At 46.6% G+C, this 25,645-nt stretch overlaps 1 protein-coding gene across 1 annotated transcript in view; it reads left to right on the forward strand.

Annotated features, from left to right (window-relative positions):
* Positions 1-25,645, forward strand: part of LOC140406652 (low-density lipoprotein receptor-related protein 1-like) — a 1,475,832-nt gene that overhangs the window by 1,035,634 nt on the left and 414,553 nt on the right. The window contains exons 46-47 of the mRNA XM_072494659.1: positions 17,552-17,680; positions 19,166-19,288. Coding sequence (XP_072350760.1) covers positions 17,552-17,680; positions 19,166-19,288 — 252 coding nt within the window. The remainder of the gene's footprint in view (positions 1-17,551; positions 17,681-19,165; positions 19,289-25,645) is intronic.

Consider the following 25,645-nt stretch of genomic DNA (forward strand, 5'->3'; position numbering starts at 1 on the left):
ATCTTCACACTGCAGGAGATTCCAGGATGTGGATCTTCACACTGCGGGAGATTCCAGGATAGGGATCTTCGCACTGCGGGAGATTCCAGAATGTGGATCTTCACACTGCTGGAGATTCCAGGATGTGAATCTTCACACTGCAGGAGATTCCAGGATGTGGATCTTCACACTGCCGGAGATTTCAGGATGTGGATCTTCACACTGCAGGAGATTCCAGGATGTGGATCTTCGCACTGCAGGAGATTCCAGGATGTGTATCTTCACACTGCAGGAGATTCCAGGATGTGGATCTTCGCACTGCATGAGATTCCAGAATCTGGATCTTCACACTGCCGGAGATTCCAGGATGTGGATCTTCACACTGCCGGAGATTCCAGGATGTGTATCTTCACACTGCAGGAGATTCCAGGATCTGGATCTTCGCACTGCAGGTGGTTCCAGGATGTGGATCTTCACACTGCAGGAGATTCCAGGATGGTGGATCTTCACACTGCCGGACATTCCAGGATGTGATACTTCACACTGCAGGAGATTCCAGAATGTGGATCATCCCACTGCCGGAGATTCCAGGATGTGGATCTTCACACTGCAGGTGATTCCAGAATGTGGATCTTCGCACTGAAGGAGATTCCAGAATGTGGATCTTCACACTGCCGGAGATTCAGGGATGTGGATCTTCACACTGCAGGAGATTCCAGGATGTGGATCTTCACACTGCAGGAGATTCCAGGATGTGGATCCTCACACAGCAGGAGAATCCAGGATGAGGATCTTCGCACTGCAGGAGATTCCTGAATGTGGATCTTCACACTGCCGGAGATTCCAGGATGTGGAACTTCAAACTGCAGGAGATTCCCGGATGTGGATCTTCACACTGCAGGAGATTCCTGGATGTGTATCTTCGCACTGCAGGAGATTCCAGAATTTGGATCTTCACACTGCAGAGATTCAGGGATGTGGATCTTCACACTGCAGGAGATTCCAGGATGTGGATCTTCACACTGCAGGAGATTCCAGGATGTGGATCTTCGCACTGCAGGAGATTCCAGGATGTGGATCTTCACACTGCAGGAGATTCCAGAATGTGGATCTTCCCACTGCCGGAGATTCCAGGATGTGGATCTTCGCACTGCAGGAGATTCCAGAATGTGGATCTTCGCACTGCAGGAGATTCCAGAATGTGGATCTTCACACTGCCGGAGATTCAGGGATGTGGATCTTCACACTGCAGGAGATTCCAGGATGTGGATCTTCACACTGCAGGAGATTCCAGGATGTGGATCTTCACACTGCAGGAGATTCCAGGATGTGGATCTTCACACTGCAGGAGATTCCAGGATGAGGACCTTCGCACTGCAGGAGATTCCTGAATGTGGATCTTCACACTGCCGGAGATTCCAGGATGTGGAACTTCAAACGGCAGGAGATTCCCGGATGTGGATCTTCACACTGCAGGAGATTCCAGGATGTGGATCTTCGCACTGCAGGAGATTCAGGGATATGGATCTTCACACTGCAGGAGATTCCAGGATGTGGATCTTCGCACTGCCGGAGATTCCACTATGTGGATCTTCGCACTGCAAGAGATTCCAGGATGTGGATCTTCACACTGGAGGAGATTCCAGGACGTGGATCTTCACACTGCAGGAGATTCCAGGATGTGGATCTTCGCACTGCAGGAGATTCCAGGATGTGGATCGTCACACTGCAGGAGATTCCAGGATGTGGATCGACATACTGCAGGAGGTTCCAGGATGTGGATCTTCACACTACAGGAGATTCCAGGATGTGGATCTTCACACTGCAGGAGATTCCAGGGTGTGGATCTTCACACTGCAGGAGATTCCATGATGTGGATCTTCCCACTGCAGGTGATTCCAGGATGAGGATCTTCGCATTGCAGGAGATTCCTGAATGTGGATCTTCACACTGCCGGAGATTCCAGGATGTGGATCTTCACACTGCAGGAGATTCAGGGATGTGGATCTTTACATGGCAGGAAATTCCAGTATGTGGATCTTCACACTGCAGGAGATTCCAGGATGTGGCTCTTCGCACTCAGGAGATTCCAGGATGTGGATCTTCACACTGCCGCAGATTCCAAAGTGTGGATCTTCACACTGCAGGAGATTCCAGGATGTGGATCTTCACACTGCCGGCGATTCCAGGATGTGGATCTTCACACTGCCTGAGATTCCAGGATGTGGATCCTCACACTGCAGGAGATTCCAGGATGTGGATCTTCGCACTGCAGGAGATTCCAGGATGTGGATCTTCGCACTGCAGGAGATTCCAGGATGTGGATCTTCACACTGCATGAGCTGGAATTCAAAAGTATGAAAGGGGAGATAATTGAAACATAAAATTGTGACAATGCTGGACAGACTGACCGCAGGGATGTTGCTTCCTCTGGGTGGCTGATGGTGGGGGGGAGGTGGGGTGGGTGGAGGGGGGGGGGGCTGGAACAAAGAGTCACAGTCTCAGGCGTAGGACATTTAGGACTGAGATGAGGAGAAATCTCTTCACTCGGAGGCTGGTGACCCTGTGGAATTCTCTGCTACTGAAAGCTGTGGAGACGAAGACACTGAACATATTCAAGCAGGAAATAGGTGGATTTCTGGACTGTAAAGGCATCAAAGGTGGAGAGAGGATGTGGGAATATATTATTGAGATTGAAGATCATCCATATTGAATTGATGAACAGGCTCAAAGGGACCTACCTCTACTCCTATTTCTACATTTCTGTGTAACTGCAGACTTGATAGATTGCATTGGGCCTATGAAACATCACCTTATCACCTTATGTAACTCTTGTATGCGCGTGTCACATAGATGGGTGCCTTTACCACTGAGGGCCATATCCCCACTATCATTCAGTGAGGTAATTGTGAATAGTTGTACGTCCACTTACCCCGGCAGTGCGGATGAGATTTTTCATCCATTTTCAGCACTGCAGGCTAGTGTCCCAGTGGAGGACATGGACCATGGACCACCCTGGCGTCTTCCTCCCATGAGGCATTGGTTACATGGCTCAGTCTTCTCCTTCCATACCTGGGGTATCGAATGCCTCTCCTGGCCTCTACTGCATTGAGCAGTACGTTGAGGGAAGTGTTGCTGCCTTTGGGGCCTGGAGCTCCCTGGGTTTGCCAGACAGTCTCCTTCCATTCTGGCTTCACAACAATGAAATTGATGTCCGGATGCCTTTTAAATATGTTGTCCAGATATGACAGCAAGTATTGTGTCATCCAGCCCGCCCCACCAAGTAATATATCAGGTCTGCATAATTAGTGAGTCCAGCATTGTGCAATTTGGCACAAATTCCCAGCTGGCTCCGCAGCAGTGAACACTTGGTTCCTGCCCCCACCAAGGGACTTCAGTCAGGAATGGAAAATACTGGCCGTTATATAGATTTCTGTAGACCTGGCACTCTGTCAGCAGCTTCAAAGTGCAATGTAAGCCCATTCATTCGGCAGCATCATTGCATCTATCCAGTGGCATTTCCCTTTGCACAAACATTCCATTCTAACACAATCAAGGGAATTACTCGATCTGAGGAGATGTGCGATAGATTTGTATCCAGGAGAGAGAAAACAAGGAACTAGCTTCCGCTGTAACTCTCAGTAGCTAAGTGGCCTTGTTAATTCAATTGATTAATTCAGGCCAATTATCAATTGACATTTGCATCTCAGCTAATTGCACTATTACAGATCTGAGGGAACTTGAAATACAGATAGATTAAGTAAAAATGTTAACGTGGTAGTGTCAAAACCTTTTATTTTCTTCCAGTTTTCTCAGCAAACATTAAAATGGCCGTTGAGATAACTGTGGCTTCCTCTTGCATTTTGGGCTGTACACAATTTCGGGTGAGCTGGTTGTTAAGAGGACACAAAGTCATCGCCGAATGGTACAACAAGATAAGCATTTTGGTTCTGTATTTTGGGGAGACCCTTTTACATCTGGATGCTGCAGATAAAAGTATTCTATCTCCACTCCATAGTCTAGATTCAGCAGTAATAAGACCGAGTTGTGCAGTGCCCGGATATTGGCCGGATTTCTCCGATCGTTGCGATTCAACTTTCCCGCCGACAGTCCACTCCCACCAGCGAGTTTTGTGGTGGCGTTGGGTGGTTTCAATGGGAAATCCCATTGACAAGCGGCGGGAAGATAGAATCCCGCCACCATCAAATGGCGCGCGGCTGGGAAAGACTTGGTTGGCGGACCGGAGAACCCCGCCCATTGTATTATCATTTGATTTTTGTTTCCATTTCTACTCCATTCTATTCTCCTGAAAGATTTTGGATTTCTTTAATGTTCTCATTATATTCCATTGGCCTTCATCATCCACCTCAACAATAAGAAGAAAACAAACTTTTAACTAGTGGAGAAGATAAAGGGAAGATAAATGGGAAGTGAATAAGATATTCGGGTTAGTTTTGGGTTCCTCCAGCACAGAAACAATGGCTGCAATTTTCTGTGGCGTCTTTCCTGTGGAGGAGGTGACACGTCATTGGTGGCTGGCGAGATCTTCTGATTTGCCAAAGACTACAATGATTTACATTGCCTGAATCATCAGAAGCATGTTTAGCAGAATGAACTGTTAATAAATCATAAAGGAGTGGATGCAAGAGCTTGTAATTGATTAAGGATTCAACCAATACGATTCACTCCATGTGATATTAAGAAACGGCTGGAGGCACTGGATACTGCAAAGGCTATGGGTCCTGATAATATCCCGGCAATAGTACTGAAGATTTGTGCTCCAGAACTTGCTGCAGCCCTAGCCAAGCTGTTCCAGTGCAGCTACAACACTGTCATCCACACGGAAATGTGGACAATTGCCCAGGTGTATCCTAAACACAAGAAAGAGGACAAATCCAACCCAGCCAATTACTACTCTATCAGTCTACTCTCCAGCATCAGCAAAGTGATGGAAGGAGTCATCAACAGTGCTTTCAAGCAGCACTTCCTCAGCAATAACCTGCTCACGGATGCTCAGTTTGGGTTCCGCCAGGGTCACTCAGCTCCTGGCCTCACTACAGCCTTCGTTCAAACATGGACTAAAGAGCTGGATGCCAGAGATGAGGTGCGAGAGACTGCCCTTGACATCAACGCAGCATTTGACCGAGTATGCTCTCGAGAGCCCTAGCTAAACTGGAATCAATCAGAATCAGGGGGAAAAACTCTCCACTTGTTGGAGTCACGCCTGGCAAAAAGAAGATGGTTGTGGTGATCGGCAGTCAATCATCTCAGCTCCAGGATGTCACTGCAGGAATTTCTCAGGGTAGTGTCCTGGGCCCAACCATCATCAGCTGCTTCATCAATGACCTGCCTTCCATCATAAGGTCAGAAGTGGGGATGTTTGCGGATGACTGCACAATGTTCAGCACCATTCGTGACTCCTCAGATAATGAAGCAGTCCATGTCTAAATGCAGCAAGACCTGGACAATATCCAGGCTTGGGCTGACAAGTGGCAAGTTATATTTGCGGCACTCAAGTGCCAGTTAATGACTATCTCCTACAAGAGAGAATCTAACCATCACCCCTTGGCATTCAATGGCATTACCATCACTAAATCCCCCACAATCAAGTTCCTGGGAGTTACCATTGATCAGAAACTGAACTGGACTAACCACATTAATACTGTGGCTACCAGGGCAGGTCAAAGGCTAGGAATCCTACGACGAGTAACTCACCTCTTCACCCCCCAAAGCCAGTCCACTATCTACAAGGCACAAGTCAGGCGTGTAATGGAATACTCTCCATTTGCCTGGATGAGTGCAGCTCCAGCAACACTCAAGAAGCTTGACACTATCCAGGACAAAGCAGCTTGCTTGATTGCCCCTCCTTCCACAAATATTCAAACCCTACACCACTGATGAGGGCAGTGGCAGCCACGTGTACCATCTATATGATCCACTGCAGTAACTCACCAAGGTTCCTTGGACAGCGCCTTCCAAAGCCACGACCATTACCATTTAGAAGGAAAAGAGCAGCAGATACCTGGGAACCCCACCACCTGGAGGTTCCCTCCAAGTCACTCACCACCCCGATTCGGAAATATATCGCCGTTCCTTCACTGACACCTGGGCAAAATCCTGGAACTCCCTCCCTAATAGCATAGTGGGTGTACCTACACTTTAGAGACTGCAGCGTTTCAAGAAGGCAACTTATCACCACCTTCTGAAGGGTAACTAAGGATGGGCAATACATACTGACCTAACCAGCGACGCCCATATCCCATAAATTAATTTTAAAAAGGATTGCGCAGATCTAAAAATGGGTAACTTGAACTTTATTGTTCATCTGCTTCAAGCTTACTTGGTCATTTTAATGCTGCCAGCTGATGTTCTGACAGGCAGTGAGTGAGACTACAACCGAGCATGTGCAGGAAGTGCTCCCCCTAATGTTGTTCAGTAAATAAACACAGCCATGATAAAAAGATGCAACTGCAAGTTTTCGTAAGCTCACAAACAGAAGCGTTGCTATCATGTCATCTCAGCAACAATAGTCGCCATTGTAATTAAAATTCTGTTTTGCCAAAAAAACAATCTCATCATCTGTTCCTTCAGTGATACCGAGAGGGTTTTCATAAATCTCAATAGAAGGATGATAACCCAACAGTTAAGAATGTTTTATGGTCATTGCCACAATTTCTTGCAGTCAATTTCATGCAACACAAATTTGAACTATAATGTCAACATATACTGGCCAATCACTTCATGCTTACAACGATGTTTATCCGCATTACAACTATTGAAATCATAAGGGTAATGAATGGACAAGGATAAACTTGGACAGCCCAGTTTATTGACTGAAAGGACAAACAATGGAAGTTCTTGATGCTGCAGGGATGACATGTCTTATACAGTGGAACAAAACAAGGTGATAATCAATAACAGCTCAGCTAAGCTCACTGAAATGTTCATGTTGGTGGTCCTTCGCAAACTTCACAAATAAAAATAGAGCACCAAGATAAGGCTTCAGTACCATTGTAAACTCGCAGCAAAGGTCAGATGTGGACATGAAGAACATGTATTGATCAGAAGTTGAAAATGGTAATTCTTGCTGAGATAGAAAGCAATGAATGTCAGTGTGTCAAATTATACTGCCTCACCTCAGACATATCAGCAAGGATGTTGTTAAGCTTACCAACAGTGGCAAATGTATGATAATGGCCAAAAATCCAATCCACGTTGCCTGTTTGCTGACCCCAACTAAATTGCTGTCAGTAGATTTTTTACTTCAGGACCTAATGCGCTTAATCCATGCAGAACATCAATTATCAAGACAGTTTAGGTACTTAAGGGGGAAACATCACGTGTTGCAACAGTATTACATACACTAAAATTAGTCTCAAAATGAAGAGCCAGCAAGAGTATCAAAGGCTGTCATCTGAGATGGTAAATAGGTATGTTATCAAGCACCATTGCACTAATTTACAACATGCCTCCTGTACCAAATCTAAATGGATAATTGTGCTTATGAATTCCTAATTTTCTCTCTTCTCTTCACTGCTCAAGAGTAATCACATGGTCTGCTGTACTCAGCAATTTGGAAGTCGTGCACAGACTGCCAACTGACACCACATAGCAGAAACAAACACAAGCCCACACACAGACACATCACAATAAACATTTAATGGCCTGAATAAGGAGGAGAGACAACATTTGAATCAGGGTGGGTAGCTGTTGCGCAGAGAGTTTGATGCAACATGATGCTCAAGTTATTTTGGGGTTAAGACCTGCTTTTGGGCAGCACGGTAGCATTGTGGATAGCACAATTGCTTCACAGCTCCAGGGTCCCAGGTTCGATTCCGGCGGAGTCTGCACATCCTCCCCGTGTGTGCTTGGGTTTCCTCCGGGTGCTCCGGATTCCTCCCACAGTCCAAAGATGTGCAGGTTAGGTGGATTGGCCATGCTAAATTGCCCTTAGTGTCCAAAATTGCCCTTAGTGTTGGGTGGGATTACTGGGTTATGGGGGTCGGGTGGAGGTGTTGACCTTGGGTAGGGTGCTCTTTCCAAGAGCCGGTGCAGTCTCGATGGGCTGAATGGCCTCCTTCTGTTCTGTAAATTCTATGGGTTTTTTTTCAACATAGGATGTGACAGCGCATCAAATACCAGTGATTTGGATGTAAATTGATTGAGGTTCAACAAAGAAGTCACAGGTTTCAGACCTCAAGAATCCCAGGGGGGAAACATCCATTACTGCTACTTTCCAAGATAGGAGCATGTGTTTAGATATCCAGCATTTAGAGAAAGTTTTGTGAGGGCCACGAAGAATCCAGCATGAGTGTAAGGATACAAAGTAATAACATTTATTTACAATAACATATATATATATAACAGCAGCAGCAACTTCCCTTGCTGCACACTCCTTCCTGCTGGTTCCAAACTGGCCAGCTTTATTTATACTTAGAGTTTACTAATGGTTTCTCCGCCTCCCTCATTGGGGAAGCTCATACTCCCACAGGATTGTGGGATTGTCATTAGGCCCCAGCCAATGGTAAGCAGGCAGGTTATAACATCCCTCCCCCCCTCCAAAGTCCAAGGAATCCACCGAAGACCCTGGCGAAGGAGGGCGTCGGACTCGTTTTGCCGCAGGCCGGACACCATTTGCACGCGGCGCTGGATCAGGCGGCGTGTAACGAGACGGAGACCGGCGCTTCCGTGATGAACGGCGTAATGGTTGTACATCCACGGCCCGTGGACCCGAGGATTCCCCCTCTGATGCGTCCTGTGTCTCCATCTCGGAGTCAGAGTCTGCTGCCTCCATCATGTCAGCGTCTCTATCTCCATTTGGTTCTGTAATGACCTGCGCAGGCTTTGAGTGAGGCACCAGTGGAAGATTGTGAGGACTACCTTCCCTTGTTTCTGGTCTCTGCGGCTGTAGAAATGAGCTCCGGGGGCGGGGAATCTTTTGAGGGGATAGTCTTCTGGACCGAACGTGGTCTACATGTTTGCGCTGGAGACGACCCTGGACTTGCACCTTGTAAGATATAGGGCCCGTTTGGCGAAAGATTATGCCAGGAACCCACTGAGCACCACCAGCAAAATTCCGAACGAACACTGGCTCACCGGGCGCAAACTGCCGAATCGGCCGATGCCGAGAAAATCCCTGTCCCTGCCGTTCTTGTGTGCGGCGTACTTTTGCGCCAATGACCGGGAAAACCATACTAAGGTGAGTGCGAAGTCTCCGGCCCATTAGGAGTTCTGCGGGAGCTACCCCAGTCACGCATGGGGGGGGTGGTCCTATACGTAAACAAAAAGCGAGCCAGTCTCGTGTCCATTGATCCGGAAGACTGCTTCTTTAGGCCTCTTTTGAATGTCTGCACTGCGCGCACTGCCAATCCATTTGAAGCCGGGTGGTAAGGGGCAGTGCGGACATGGCGTATGCCGTTCATCTTCATGAACCTCGCAAACTCCTCACTCGTGAATGGAGTGCCGTTATCCGTGACCAGCACCTCGGGGAGGCCATGCGCATCTTTTCAATTGTTGCGCAGGACATTGTCCCCTGCATCTTATGCACCTCTAGCCATTTAGACTGGGCGTCGATTAATAGAAGGAACATGGATCCTTGAAAAGGGCCTGCGAAATCTGCATGCAAGCGTGCCCAAGGCCATTCCCAGTGATGTAGGGGTGCGGCCGGCGGAAGCTTCTGATGTTCCTGGCAAATGGAGCAGTGTTGGGCCACCTTCTCAATGTCGGTGTCGAGGCCTGGCCACCAGACATAACTCCGGGCCAACATTTTCATTTTGGTCACACCTGGATGCCCATTGTGCAAGTCTGTTAGTATCAGCTCCTGGCCTTTTTCCGGGACAATCACACGCGTCCCCCACAAGAGGATGCTGTCTTCCACGCTGAATTCTGACAGCTTGGAGGAAAATGCCCGCAACTCGCCTGGCAGCTGTCTATGCTGCCCACCATACAGGACTATGTGCCGAACCTTTGACAGGACTGGCTCCGTCTGGGTCCACTCACGGATCTGTGATGCCGTGACAGGCAAGGTGTCCATAAAATTTAGGGTTGCAACCACCTCCCCGGTTGTGGGGGTCGACATGGTGCCGGTCGATAAAGGCAATCAGCTCAGTGCGTCGGCATTTGCTATCTGCGTACCTGGTTTGTGCTCCAGAGAATACTCATATGCAGCAAGCAACAAAGCCCAGCGCTGGATCCGTGCGGAAGCAATGGGCGGTATTGGCTTATCAGCAGAGGCTTATGATCAGTCACGATAGTGAAATGGCGGCCATACACGTACTGGTGGAAGCGTTTCACCGCAAAAAACACTGCCAGGCCCTCCTTCTCGATCTGCGCGTACTTTTTCTCCGCTGCAGTCAATGTGCGGGAGGCGAAAGCTATCGGTCGCTCGGCCCCGTTCTCCATCTTTTTAAAAAATATATATATTTATTAAAGTTTTTTGACACAAATTTTCTCCCTTACAAACAATAACCCCCCCCCCCTCGTAACAAAAAAAAACGAGAAATCGCGCAGAGCAAGATATATACATGGCAAAATGATATTTTTACACAGCTTTGTACACTGGCCCTCACCCGTATGTGCCAGTTTCCCCAACCCTTCATGTTATCTCTTGCTCATCCACCCTCCCAGGCAGCCCCCCCCCCCCACCCCCTCAGGACGTCCCCTCCACCCCCCCCCTCCCCAAGGCTGCTGCTGCTGCTGACCGACCTTCCTCTAACGCTCCGCGAGATAGTCTAGGAACGGTTGCCACCGCCTGAAGAACCCCTGCGCAGACCCTCTCAAGGCAAACTTAATCCTCTCCAACTTTATGAACCCAGCCATATCATTTATCCAGGCCTCCAGGCTGGGGGGCTTCGCCTCCTTCCACATTAGCAAGATCCTTCGCCGGGCTACTAGGGACGCAAAGGCCAGAATGCCGGCCTCTTTCGCCTCCTGCACTCCCGGTTCGTCCACTACTCCAAATATTGCTAGCCCCCAGCTTGGCTTGACACGGACTTTCACCACCTGGCCATCTCCTTTACAGGGCCAGTCCCGTGTCCACGCCTCCCTCAACCTCCAGTCCCCCAGAGGGGGGACCACCGTCCCGACCACCTCTTCTGTGTCCCATTCCCTTTCGGCCAGTGCAGCAGCAACCCTTTTCCCCCCCTTTCCCCCCCTCCCCTCCCCCCCGCTAGACCCCTGTCTAGATTTTCTGCTCCCCCCATGTCACTCCCGTAAGTCAGCTGATGCCTGCTGACCCCGGCTTCCCCCGCCGTCCCATTGACCTCCCCGCGTGGGAGTCTCCCAATCCATATGCATTCCTTCGTTCCCCTTCCCGCCTTTCTTCCCACGCGCGGGAAAAAACCCCGCGCTTTCCAAAGCCCGCTCCGCCCCCTCTGGCGCAGCTCCTGTCGCGACCTTGTCTCTCTCCCCCAGCCCATGTAACATTTCCTGCACGTGATTGACCCCCTATATACAACAACCATCACACATTAAACCCCAAAACATCCCCCCCACCCTCACAAACCCTCAGTTAGAGTCCAACTTTTCGGCTTGTACAAAGGTCCACGCCTCTTCAGGCGTTTCAAAGTAATAGTGTTGGCCCTTGTATGTGACTCACAGTCGCGCTGGCTGCAGCATTCTGAATTTCACTTCTTTCCGGTACAACGCCGCTTTGGCCCGGTTGAAACCCGCTCTTCGCTTTGCAATCTCCGTGCTCCAGTCCGGGTATATTCGGATCTCTGCATTGTCCCACTTACTGCTCCGCTCCTTCTTGGCCCATCTCAGGACCCACTCTCTGTCCGTGAACCGGTGGAACCTCACCACCATCGCCCTTGGCGGCTCGTTTGCCTGGGGCTTCTTCGCCAGCACCTGATGTGCCCCATCCAACTCCAGCGGCCTCGAAGGGGCCTTCGTGCCCATCATCGCCTCGAGCATCGTGCTCGCGTATGCCCCGGCATCAGCCCTCTCCACTCCCTCAGGGAGACGCAGGATTCGCAGATTCTTTCTCCTCGACCTGTTCTCCAGGTCTTCGAGTCTTCCCGCCCACCTCTTGTGCAGCGCCTCATTCTGCTCCACTCTCACCGCCAGGCCCACGAGCTCGTCCTCGTTCTGACTGACTCTTTTCTGTACCTCCTGGATCTTAGCTTCGTGGGCCTTCTGCGTGATCCCGAGTCCTTCAATTGCCGAAAGCATAGGCGCCAACATCTCTTTGCGCATCTCCTCGCGCTGCTCCTCAAAGCAGCGCTTGATGAACTCCTGCAGCTCCCCTTTGTCCCTGGCCGCCGCCATTTTGTTTTCTTTCCCTCGCTTCTCCCGTTGCTCCAGTGCCGCTCCTTTGGCCGTTACACTTCTGGTCCCTTTCATAGAAGTTGGCAGTGTTTGCTTCACCAGTCTGCCCCAAAAAGTCTATGGAAACTCCTGAAAAAGGTCTGAGAGTCGGCTCCAGACGGGAGCTGCCGAATGCGTGACCAACTCCTCCATGGCTGCCACCAGAAACCTCGTCCCTGCTTCTTCAATGGCCCTGGTAGATCTTTTCACAGTTGTTCCCTCTGCTGCTAGAATTCACCTTTGATAGAGTCAAGCCAGATTGCAGCTTTAAGCTTGCCCTTCCCCCGCCTGCATGCTGGAAGAGGCCCTTGTATACTGCTGCAGCTCAAGCCAAATCTTTCACTGTTTCTGCCGGGTCTGGTAGCCAAAAGACACAACACTCCTGGGGGACACTGTCAGGGGAATGCTGCAGCATTCTTCCCACAGTGGGAAATGTCAAACAAATGCTGTGGGGGCCCTGTAAAAGAGCCCAAAAGTCCGTTCCAAGCGGGAGCTGCCGAATATGCGACCGAGCTCTGCATAACCGCACCCGGAAGTCCCCCGTTCTCCATCTTGTGGGACAGGACGGCCCCAATACCATACGGGGATGCAGCACATGTGACGAGTAAAGGCTTTCCAGGATCATTGTGGGTTAGTAACCCAGACGACGACAATTGTTGCTTTACCCGCCGGAAAGCGGTTTCTTGCGGCTGACCCCAAACCCAGGTGTGATTTTTCTTTAGCAGAAGGTGCAACGGGGCCAGCGTAGTTGCCAGATTGGGGAGGAACTTCCCGTAATAGTTTACGAGACCGAGAAAAGAACGAAGATGCGAAGTGTCAGTCGGGGCGGGGGCCTGTTGAATCTCATGCACCTTCTCTGCGACGGGGTGCAAACCTTCACGGTCCACCCGATAACCTAGGTAGACTACTTCCTTTGCCTGAAATACGCACTTTGTGTGATGTAAACGGACCCCAGCCTCCGAAAAGCGTCTAAGGACAGCCTCCAGATTTTCCAAATGTTCCTGCTCCGACGTCCCTGTAATCAAAACGTCATCTAAGTAGACAGCAACACGTGGTAAACCTCTCAAAATGCCCTCCATAACACGTTGAAAAATTGCGCAGGCAGAGGATACTCCAAAGGGCAACCATGTATATTCATACAGGCCCCGGTGTGTATTAATCGTTACATATGGTCGGGAGGCAAGGTCCAGATCCAACTGTAGGTAGGCATGACTCATATCTAATTTTGTGAAGGAGAGTCCACCTGCAAGCTTCGCGTAGAGAACCTCTATGCGAGGCATTGGATATCGGTCGAGTCGGGAAGCTGTATTCACTGTAAGTTTATAGTCGCCACACAAGCGAACTGTGGCATCTGGCTTCATTACAGGTACAATTGGTGCTGCCCAATCAGCAAAACGGACGGGCTTGATAATACCCAAACTCTCCAAATGAGTGAGCTCCCCTTCTACCTTCTCGAGCAAGGCGTAAGGCACTCGGCGCGCCTGGCGTGGCTCCTGGTTCGACTTGGATACGGGCTACGGCCCCTTTTACTTTCCCCAAACCAGGCTGGAATACATCTGGGTATCATCCTAGCACCTCAGTCAACCCGTCAGAAACTGTTTGGAGGATGTGCTGCCATTGCAAACGCAAATGGCGCAACCAGTCCCAACCCAACAGGCTGGGCCCATGGCTGCGCACCACGATAAGTGGGCAACGACCCTCTAGGCGTCCGTAAACAATAGGGGTCATTGTAGTTCCTGCAATGTCCATTGGTTCCCCCGTGTAGGTGGCCAACCTGGCCTGTGAGTCGGTTAATATAAGGGTCTGTATACCCTGCTTGATGCGGTCGAATGTCCTCTGGGCGATCACGGAGACCGCTGCGCCAGTGTCCAACTCCATCTGACGCGGGTGACCATTGACCCGTACTGTTACCTTAATGGGGGCCACATGGGGAGCTGCCACACAATGCAGCTGCAGGCAGTCGTCCTCCGTCTCCACGTCCTCAGGTACCACAGGAGTGCGGGTGGACGTTTTGGGACGGAAGGGGTTGCGCCCTAAGGCATGCACTTCCATTATCTGTAGCTCCTGCACTCCTCGTTCTGCGCTCTCTCGGGACAATACAGAGAGCGCAGAACAGAAAGATCCTGCAGAAGTTGCAAAATCATAAAAAGAAAATGTTTCAGTTAGGCGCAGTACATACCTAGGACAGAATGTCAAGGCCAGAGGGGGAATGCAGAAGTTATAAAAAGAAAACAGAAATGTTGACTTTAGTTACGACGGGCAACTAAATAGCTTGGAGTTCTTTTCATAATAAGAACAAAGGTTAAATTAAAAAAAACAAGATGTTGAAATATTTGAACTTTTTGACAAAATATTATCTGTTGCTTCAAAGTGCCAGTGGTGCTGTCTGATTCATCTGCATGTGGGTAAAAATCTCCTTGTTTCTCCAACTCTACTTCCATCCATGCCTACCAAAAAGGTGTCCCTTGTGGGATGGCTGCTTATTTACAAAATATTAACAGTTGAGGAAACCCATCATAATCCAACCATTCAGTACAACCCGACACACGCCCATTGTTCCATCTCGTTATCTATAAAACAATAACACTACCCCAATTCCACTTGAAGTGTTGATCACTTCTTGTGTGAAACCTGCTGATATTAGTCCTAAAGTTACCTCTTAATCATTTGAATCTATGTCCCTTTATTCTCCTCCCACAGTTTAATTTAAAGTAGTCTCAGAAAAGATGACCTTGCAAGCACCTTGGTTATGAAGTGGGAAATGATGGATTAGTTACTCAGTATGCACCTCACTTGATTTTGGATGAGATAATTAGCTGCTTTATTTGACAGGTAGAAATTACTCTCCACCATCATTAATAGTCAATGGATACAGGAAGAAGAGTTGTTTTCCAGTACACTTTATCTATTAATCTAAAATTACCTGTTATGAACAGGTGAGAAGGGCTGAACTGGCCCCCTCTGTTCAACTTTCTTGTTTGGTCACAACAAAGGATTCATTTTTTTTCCACATGGATATGTCATTTCCAAATCACAATGTATTTTGTTATTTAAGCTTCAGTAATAAGGAGCCAATAAAACAAGGTTTTCTTGAGTCTCAGTAAAAGCAAATTTATTAACCACTGAAGTCGAGAAAAAAATAATAAAAATGGAATGATCAAACATTTGGCCGCGATGGAGTAATTCGAAGCTAGACACATACACACAACACGCACACACACTTATTGCGAAATGTCGGTTCCCAGGTGCATTTCTGGCAGAGTTGGCTTCTCTAACCGAGTAACTTGTTTATTCCAAAATTCCCTCGGGTTGTTTCCTATGGTGAAAACCTTCTTGACGCCATCTGTCTCACATGTAATCATTCTCTCGTGGTTGGCAGCCTTGCTGCGAATTACCCATTGTATCTTTCCAAGAGCTTTTAAGTAAGTGTGTCTGTGGCAACCATTGCTTCAGTATCCAGCACTTTGCATTTTTAACGTCTTGCTTGGACAGTTATGAGTTTTGATGAGTCTCTGAATTATAGGAACTATCTCTCTCTTTGGTTTCTCATCTTCACCTTGGAATGTAGCCTTGCATTTTCAAACAGTTTGCACTGCCTCAGTTCAAACAGTTTGCTCTGCCTCAGTTCAAATCGCAAAATTTCAGTCAGGAGAAAGTTGAAAAATAACATTTTCAAAGGTAAAGAGGCATAGCCTCGTAACAACCGCATTCATGATTTTCTTCAGATATTTGGCAAACAAATCAGAGCTGCATATTCAATTTAGAATACTGCAGCGACATGTGTCCATTTTACAGGTGGAACAAGGACCAATTTTGTGGCCCCATATCCCAAAATGTCAGAAGAAAGTGTGACCGTATAATGGGTTGGATAACTTTTCACAGAGGCGGTGATGTAGTGGTATTGTCACTTGACTAATAATCCAGAGACCCAGGGTAATGTTCTGGGGTCCCGGGTTTGAATTGAATCCTACCACAGCAGATGGTGATCTCTGAATTCCAGAAAAAATCTGGAATTAAAACATCTCATGATAATATTGAAACCATTGTCAATTGTCATAAAAGCCTGTCTGGTTCACTAGTGCCTTATTAGGGAAGGAAATCTGCCACCCTTACTTGGTCTGACCTAAATGTGACTCCAGATCCACAGCACTGTGATTGATTCTTAACAAGCCTCCAAAATGGCTGGGCAAGCCACTCAGTTCAAGGGCAATAAATGCTGGCCAGTGATGCCCACATCACATGAAAGAATCTTTTTAAAAATACGCTGGGACTGACAACAGGAAACTCTTGGATTTGTAAATGGGGAACCTGACAATTTTTCTAGGCCCCATCTGGTAAATTCGACACATCAAAGAGTTAGCAGTAACTGGATTTTCTTTTCAGAATTCTCAAGCTTTCCCAACTCTTCAGTATCTTATTTACCTGTATCCCTTCATTTCCACTCGTGGGACATAACCTTGAGCAACTACCAACAAGACAAGCAGCCCAATATTCATTTCAAATGAGTGAGCTGCCTGCCTGTTTACTTTGGAATGTATAGGAGACCTTTATATGACATGCTGCTGTACCCTTTAGAGAGAATTTTCTCCATTTGATTAATTGCCTGGGCGGCATGGCGGCACAGTAGTTAGCATTGCTGCCTCAAAGCACCAGGGACCCGGGTTCAATTTTGGCACCGGGTGACTGTGTGGAGTTTGCATTTTCTCCCCGTGTCTGCATGGGTTTCCTCTGGGTGCTCCGGTTTCCTCCCACAGTCTAAAGATGTGCAGGTTAGGTGGATTGGCCATGCTAAATTGTCCTTCGTATCCAAAAGGTTAGGTGGGGTTACTGGGTTGCGGGGATATGGTAGGCCTCTTTCAGAACGTTGGTGCAGACGCGATGGGCCGAATGACCTCCTTCTGCACTGTAGGGAGTCTATGAGTCTATGAATTGCCATTCTGAATAGATTTTTAGTTTTACCTATCCGCTGTCATCACCCAGAATTCCAGTGTAATTCCTTTTGAATTTTCCCACCAGTCTAGTTGTTCTCCAGCACATTTTTTTCTTTCATTTTGCTAATTTTCATTCATTTATTCTGTGACTGGAGGAAAAATTTGACCATCAGCAATAATAGGTGATGAGTCTATCAAAGTTGCTCACAACTGCCTTTTAAAGTCACAACCAGAACAGAAAGTCTGGACCCAGTTGTATTTAGAACCCGGTTACGCACACTATCTTCAGCATTGCTCCATGAGCGTATCATTCATAGTTTATTTCACTACCACAGGTTCAGTCACATGTGCTCCTGATCTGTTCCAATGTCCCAGCTCTCACGTTTGTCTCCCAAAACATTGGCTATGTGATGGTGATAAAGATTGCCCAGATGGAAGCGATGAACTCTCCACAGCTGGTTGCAGTAAGTAACGCTGTAAACAATTGTCTTGATTTATTACAGCACACTTTATTCACAACAATTGTACAGTAGGACCAATGGTTCCTGGAAATGAACCAATAATGATGCATTGTCTGCATCAATCAGAAAGATTGAGTGAGTGAGTTAAGATAGACCTGCTGCAAACGGTAATTAGTTCATATGTGTGGTATACAGCATAGCATTTTGTGATTTGACCCTCGTGCAAGAATAATACTGGGAAATGGTAAAACTGTAAACCATATAAAGAATGTTAATTGAAGGCATCAGATGAATGTTTACCTGTTTAATTCAGTGACACAGGAAAGGCTTGGGTTGGAAATTATAATGGAGTAAATTTACAACTTATTGCTCAGGTATTAAACTGAAATGGGAGTTTAAACCAAAACATGAACAATCAATGGAAATGAAAATATAGTGGCTCCTTTAAGGCATGGTTAATGCACACACCACAGTCTTATCCCCCGATTGAAAGTTTTAAATCTCTCTTATCGAAAATTCACTTGGTTCTTTTACTGTAGCTTGCCTTTCAGCCATCTTACATTATCTCAGCCAAATTTTTATTTTTTACATTTAAGTTTTACAAACCAAACAGGATGGGGAAGCCCTGCCAATTAATTCTATCACTGAAATTTGTTAGCTAGCTTTACATCATTAATACATCGATAATACATGCAGCTAAGCACGAGTTATTTATTAGTGGATATTATGAAGTGACAAAGTCCATAAACATTGCAGCCAAAAATTAATCAAAATACATTACATTGAGTGCCACCCAATTTATAGCAAAAATGCTTGAAAAAGATCAGGGCATTGATTTAATGCCGCAACCATAAAATAGCACGAAGAACTATGCTATATTTTGTTTCATTCTTTCATGAGATGTGATCGTCACTGGCAAAGCCAATATTTGTTGTCCATCCCCAATTGCCCTTAAGTAGGTGCCTTCCTGAACTGGAGCACAGAAGTGGGAGCCTAGAAGTGGATTCAGTTCCTGAACTGAAGTTAAGTTTCACTTTAATTAACTTCAGGCGCGGAGGCAGAAATTTTACCACTAAACCAAAGCTGAGAATAATTATTTTAAAATTAGCATTTTTGACCATTTTGCTCCATGTAACAATTTCAAGTTTCTCAATTTTGTGTACCAGCCACCCGAACAGGCACCGGAATGTGGCGACTAGGGGCATTTCACAGTAACTTCATTTGAAGCCTACTTGTGACAATAAGCGATTTTCATTTCATTCAATTTTCATTTCAGATACTCAAATTTCTGATTACTTTTGTAATTAAATATACTTTCAGTAATGCAGCATTAGTTCACACACAATTTACTATTTTTTGTTTGCAGTCATGTTTAAAAAGAAATGCTCTGACCACATTAATGGTGCCATATGCTCCTGCAAAATAACTCCAACTTGTTGACATGCGCTTATCAACTTTAATTTCATATGTTGTTTCTCCTTATTCTAGCACACAATAGCACATGCGACAACACAGCTTTCATGTGTCAAAACAAATTGTGTGTTTCACAATATTTTGTCTGTGACCATGATGATGATTGTGGAGATGGATCTGATGAACCTCCAGAATGTGGTAGGTATAAAATATTCCTAATATCGAAATGTTTGTTGTACTTCAAATTTGATTAATTTTTTACTGGTGCTGATATTGTCCTGAGATAATGTACTCAGAGGCTGTGACCATACACAAGAGTAAACAACTGTAGATGCTGGAAATCTGAATTTAAAAATAGAAATGATTGTGGTTCAGGCTTTGACAGAGTAGATGCAGAGAGGATCCATTTTCTTGTGGGGGAATCTAGAACTTGGAGGCACAGTTTAAAAATAAAGGGTTCCCATTTAAAATGGAGAAATTCTTTCTCTCAGAGGGGTGTTATTCTTTGAAGCAGCAAAGGCTGGCTTATTGAATATATTGAAGGCTGAGCTAGATAGAGGGTGGATGTCACGAAGCACACTGATGTTATCTGTGAGGGTATCCCAACTTGGAATACCGGTTTGTGGGGGTGTAATAGCATAACTTTGTTTAGGTGTGAGGAGACAAGTGAAACCACTGAAGATAAACAACCCAGCTGTCGTGTAATATTTATTAAAGAATATTTATTAAAGTAAAGAAAAGACAAATGCACACAAAGAGATCTACTCTACTCGACAATAATTAAGTTATATTAATTACTAAACACTCACACACACAGTTTATGTCCCTTATTCCTAAATATATCTTCGATACCTAAACTCTGTAGGATTCCCCTATTCCCCAAACAACATCCAAATTAAAAGAATCTATAAGTTTTTAAAAAGCTTACAGTTGTCAGGGATGATTTATCTAGCCTGGGAAACATTTTTTTCCTAGTCCGGTAAAGATATTTAAGCTGCCTTTATAAAGACTTTCTGCACTGCCTTGGCTCTAAGACTTTGAGACTGTGACATGTAAAACTTAGCCTCCTGCTGCAAACTGCTTTATTAACTGGAAAACTGGCTTGTCTGTTTTCTGAGCCTGCTAAGTGTTAGCTGATCTGTTGAATACTGGCTATTGCTGTCTCTAGACAGATTTCTACCTGCTGCTGGACATCTCGCATCGTATTATGCCTTGGTAAATTTGTTTTACTGCTGTTGCTAGGCACAATGGGAAAATGGCCTTCTCCTGTTTTTACTTCTTATGATCATATACAGGGACCAAGTGTCATGTATCCAAGTGTGTTGATGAGCAAAGCTAGGTGGGAAAGTAAGATGGGAAGAGGACACAAAGTGGTGGATTTTCGTGGAGTCAGACCGACTCCAGAGGCTGATAAAAGTGGTGGAAAGGACACGATAATAATAATTGCTTATTGTCACAAGTAGGCTTCAATGAAGTTACTGTGAAAAGCCCCCAGTCGTCACATTCCGGCGCCTGTTCGGGAGGCCAATACGGGAATTGAACCCGCACTGTTGGCTTTGTTCCGCATTCCAAGCCAGCTGTTTAGCCCACTGGACTAAACCAGCCTCTATGCAGATGTACAGCCTAATTTCTGGCAGATACCACTTTTGCCAGCGGGGGAAAGGGGCAGGGCATGAATGACAGAGATGGGAAACACGACGGCAGTGGAGCCATTTTAGATTCATGCTGAATCTAGACCCTGGGCGGGATTCTCCGACACCCCGCTGGGCCGGAGAATCGCCGGGGGGGCGGCGTGAATCCGGCCCCCGCCGGCTGCCGAATTCTCTGGCGCCGGGGTTTTGGTGGGGGCAGGAATTGCGCCGCGCCGGTCAGCGGCCCCTGGCAGCGCCCCCCCGGCGATTCTCCGGCCCACGATGAGGCAAGTGGCCGTCCGTTTTCGGCCAGTCCCGCCGGCGTATATTACACCAGGTATTTGCCGGCGGGGCATGGCCGCATGGGCGACCTCCGGGGTCCTCGGGGGCGGGTGGGGGGGGGGCGGCGCAGGGTGATCTGGAACCCGGGAGGTGCCCCCACGGTGGCCTCGCCTGCGATCGGGTCCCACCGATCCGCGGGCGGGCCTGTGCCGTGGGGGGCACTCTATTCTTCCGCGTCAGCCGCTGTGGTCCTCCGTGATGGCTGATGCGGAGGTGAACCCCCATTGCGCATGCGCTGGGATGACGCCAGCACACGCTGGCGCTGCCTCGCATGCGCCAACTCGCACCGGCCGGCAGAGGCCCTTCGGCGCCAGTTGGCATGGCGTTAAGCCCCTCCCCCGCCACTCCTCGGCAGCTGAGTGGCCCGTCCCGCCGATTCCCGCCCCCTATTTTTGCTGTTCCAAGGGTCTTGAGCCATTGTGTAGGAGCCACCAATTTTTGAAGGAGATGTACATATTCCTGAAAGGTGGAAAAGGTCTGTTTAAATGTTATGATCTGAAGGTGTAAGTGGTGCATAGAGGTGGCCTGTGGGTAGGGTTCAGGGACGAGGCCGAGTGAATCTAACAGTATTTTATAAAACTGGGCCGAACTCTCAGAGAACCAAGGTGGGCATTTTAGCCACTCTGCCTCAGCACTTTTCTGCCTCCATGCCCAGTTCTAAACTGCTGAAAATATTGCCCGTAGTGGTCATTTTGATAGAGGTGGGACTGCCAAGTTGGGTGATTTCCTGACTCAAACCTTTTTGTTACATGATGAAAATCCAGCCCAAACCGTAAGCAAAGGAATTACAGATAGGTTCGATGAGTGGGTGAGAAGATGGCAGGTGGAGTATAATGTGGGGAAATGTGAGGTCCTTACTTCAGTGGGAAGAATTGAAAATCAGAATATTCTTTAAATGGTGAGAAATTATTAACTGTTGGCTTTCAGAGGTATTTGGGTTTCCTTTAATACAGAACACTGGAAGTTAGCACGCTAGTACAGCAAACAATTAAGGAGGCAAATAGTATGTTGATCTTTGTTGTAAGTGGCTTGGGGTATTGCAAGGATTGAGAGCTTTGACGTGACCACATCTGGAGTACTGTGTATAGTTTAGTTCTCCATTGCTCAGGAATTGAGTAATACCTGCCTTAGAGGCAGTACAACAAAAGCTCACTATATTGATTCCTGTGCTGAAAGGCGCTGTCCTATGAGCGATGAGAGGGGAAATGGCCTAAACACACTGGAGTTCAGAAGAATGAGAGGCAATTTCATTGAAACTTATTCTGAGAGGATTTGACAGGAAAGATGCTAAAAGGCTATTTCCCCAGGTAGAGGGTCAAGAACCAAATGCAGGATAAGGGATCGGCCATTTAGGATGGAGTTGAGGAGAAATTCCTTCACTCAGAGAGTTGTGAATCTTTGAATGCTCCACTCTAAATTGCTGTGGATTCTCAGTTGCTGAATGTGTTCCTGATATCAATAGATGTTTGAATTCCGAGGAAATGAAGGGATATGGGAATCGAGCAGGAAAGTTAAGCTGAGATGAAAGAGGAGGTATGATATTCGCTGGATTCAGGAAGGGTGCCGGTGGATTGGAAACACGCTAATGTCACGCCCCTATTCAAAAAGGGAGAGGCAAAAAGTAGGAAACTATAGACTGGTTAGCTTGAACTCTGTAGTGGGGACGTTGCTGGAATCAATCATTAAGGACGAGATAACCAAACATTTGGAAAGACAAAGCTCAATCCACCAGTGGCAGCATGATTTTATGAAGGGTAAGTCATGCTTGACTAATATGCTTGAGTTCTTTGAGAACATAACCAGCAAGGTGGACAGGGGGAACCTGTGGATGTGGTATATCTAGACTTCCAGAAGGTGTTTGACAAGGTGCCGCATAAAAGATTGATCCAGAAGGTGAGATTTCAGGGGATCATAGAATCCCTACAGTGCAGAGGAGGTCATTCTGAAAGAGCACGCCACCCAAATCCACATAACCATTCCATCCCCTCAACCTAGCCTACACATCCCTGGACACTAAGGGGCAATTTAGCATGGCCAATCAACCTAATTTGCAATCTTTGGACCGTGGGAGGCAACAGCAGATCCCAGAGGAAACTCACACAGACTCATGGAGAATGTATAAACTCCACGCAGATAATCAACCAAGGCTCGAATTGACCCCGGGCGCTTGTCGTTGTGAGGCAGCAGTGCCAACCACTGTGCCACCGTGGGATTGGGGTAGAGTACTATATTGGATTGAGGATCGGCTGAGTGACATAAAGAAGAGAGTCACGATACATGGGTCCTTCTCTGACTGGAGAACTGTAACTAGCGGGGTGCCGCAGGGGTCAGTACTCAGACCTCAACTGTTCACAATCTATATAAATGATCTGCAAGCAGGGACAAAGTGTAAAATAGCAAAATTTGCGAACGATACTAAACTAGGTGGGAAATCTGGCAGTAATGAGGAGATAAAGATTTTGCAGATGGACATAGATAGGCTCGAAGATTGGGCCAAAATTTGGTAGATGGAGTCTAATGTAGGTAAGTGTGAGGTTATCCAATAGAAAGGTAAGTTATTATCTAACTGTAAAACAGATTCAAGATGCATCTGGAAAGAGGGATCTGGGTGTTGTTCATGGATGGCAGGATGTTGGTATGCAGGAACAGCATGTAATAAAAAAGATAAATGGAATGTTAGCATTTATTGCAGAAGGAGTGGAGTATAAAAGTAGAGAAGTGTTGTTGCAATTGTATTGGGTATTAGTAAGATCACATCTGGAGTACTGTGTCCAGTTTTGGTCTCCTTACTTGAGGAAGGATGTGGTGGCATTGGAGACAGTTCAGAGGAGGTTTACCAGATTGATTCCGGGGGTGAAAGAGTTGACGTTTGAGGAGAGATTAAACCATTTGGGCTTATACTCGCTGGAGTTTAAAAGGATGAGAAGGGATCTGATTCAGGTATATAAGCTACTATGAGGCATTGAGGAAGTAAACATAGACCAAATGTTCCCCCTTGTGGGGAAATCTAGAACAAGATGTCACAGATAAAGGTTCAGAGGCAGTAGATTTAGAACTGAGATGAGGAGGAACTACTTCTTGCAGAGGGTGGTGAATTTATGGAACTCACTGCCTCATAGTGTGGTGGAGTCGGAATCATTAAATAGTTTCAGGAAGGAGATAGATATATTTCTGATTTTTGTTAAAAATGTGTTAAAGGGATATGGGGACCAGTTTGGGAGGTTTATTTGAGACGAGGACGAGATCAACCATGATCTGATGGAATGGAGGAGCAGGCTTGAAGGGCTGAATTTCCTGCTTTTGCTCCTAATTCCTATGTTGCTATATTGAATGGTGGAGTACGCACACAGGGCCAAATGAACTTCTCCTGCTTCTATTTCTTACGTTCGCATTTCCTGCTCCTCAAGTCCACATGTCTGACTTATTTATTTATTTGGCAGTTGGAAATGTACCCCTCATTTATTTATGTTCCAACATATATTTTCACAGTTTCAATAGGACAGCCATGACATTCAATAGCATCTACTTCATCAGAGTCTTAGGGACACATCTTTTGGTCTCCAGATTGTTGCAGACTGGACAAATGACTTAAGTTACTCACTGGGACGGTGTGGAAGACTTGATGTGTGAACCAATGTGGGGATTGCCTGGGAAGATTACCCCCTGCTGGGGAAATTGAACAGCTAACAAAACATCCCCAATTAATCAACAGACTTTTCAAAGCAGCTAAACAATGTCCAACACTTGTGAAATGATTAGGCAGACTGATTGCAGCCAGGAGCTCATAAACAAACACTCCCTTCAAAGCAGCTGTGGAAACACAAAATCAAGCACTTGTAAAATAACTAGGTTGTTGGATTGCAACAAGAGCTCATAAAATCCCCCAAGTAATCAAACAGACTTCATAAGTGTTATCTCAACAAATCATTAGATCGAATATATAAAAGCAATAAGAAAAAGGTTAAACATTCACGCATTCTTATCACACGTAGCTGCCTTTTCACTCTCTCCTGTGTTGGGATAGATGACAGACATAGTTTCAACCCCCTCATTGAAGGTTTTGAATTCAAATCCATTACTCCAACCAAAATTAAAACTGGAGTAAGTCTCTGATTACATGGCTGTTTGCTAAAAGTGACAACTATAATGATTTCAAACGTACAGCATTTATGAATTCAATTTTTTTCACACACCATTTCGAACAAACACTAAACATTGTGCCTTTTAATTCATGCGATGAACTCACTTTTGAACTCATCTGAAGACTTTTCCACATTAACAATGTTGATCTTTTACTTGATAGTTTGCCTTTAGGCAGAAGTAACAGTATGGTAAACAAATTGTTTGAGGGCTAGTTACCTCTTCCAAACACAGCACTGTCATAACTCACCTTAATGAGTACAGATACAACTTGCGCTGCAGCATTTAATAACTGTGAAGTAGGCAGCGCTATTTTATTTGGACGGTAACTCCTGCTGTTGAAAGGTACAGCAGGGATAGTTGTGAATGTGCACTCGACCCACACTGCAGCCGCCAGTGCATGCACAACTGTTCCTGACCCCTGCAGCAGGAATTGTTCCAA

Source organism: Scyliorhinus torazame, chromosome 2 (assembly GCF_047496885.1).
Source record: "Scyliorhinus torazame isolate Kashiwa2021f chromosome 2, sScyTor2.1, whole genome shotgun sequence".
Taxonomy (NCBI): Eukaryota; Metazoa; Chordata; class Chondrichthyes; order Carcharhiniformes; family Scyliorhinidae; genus Scyliorhinus; species Scyliorhinus torazame.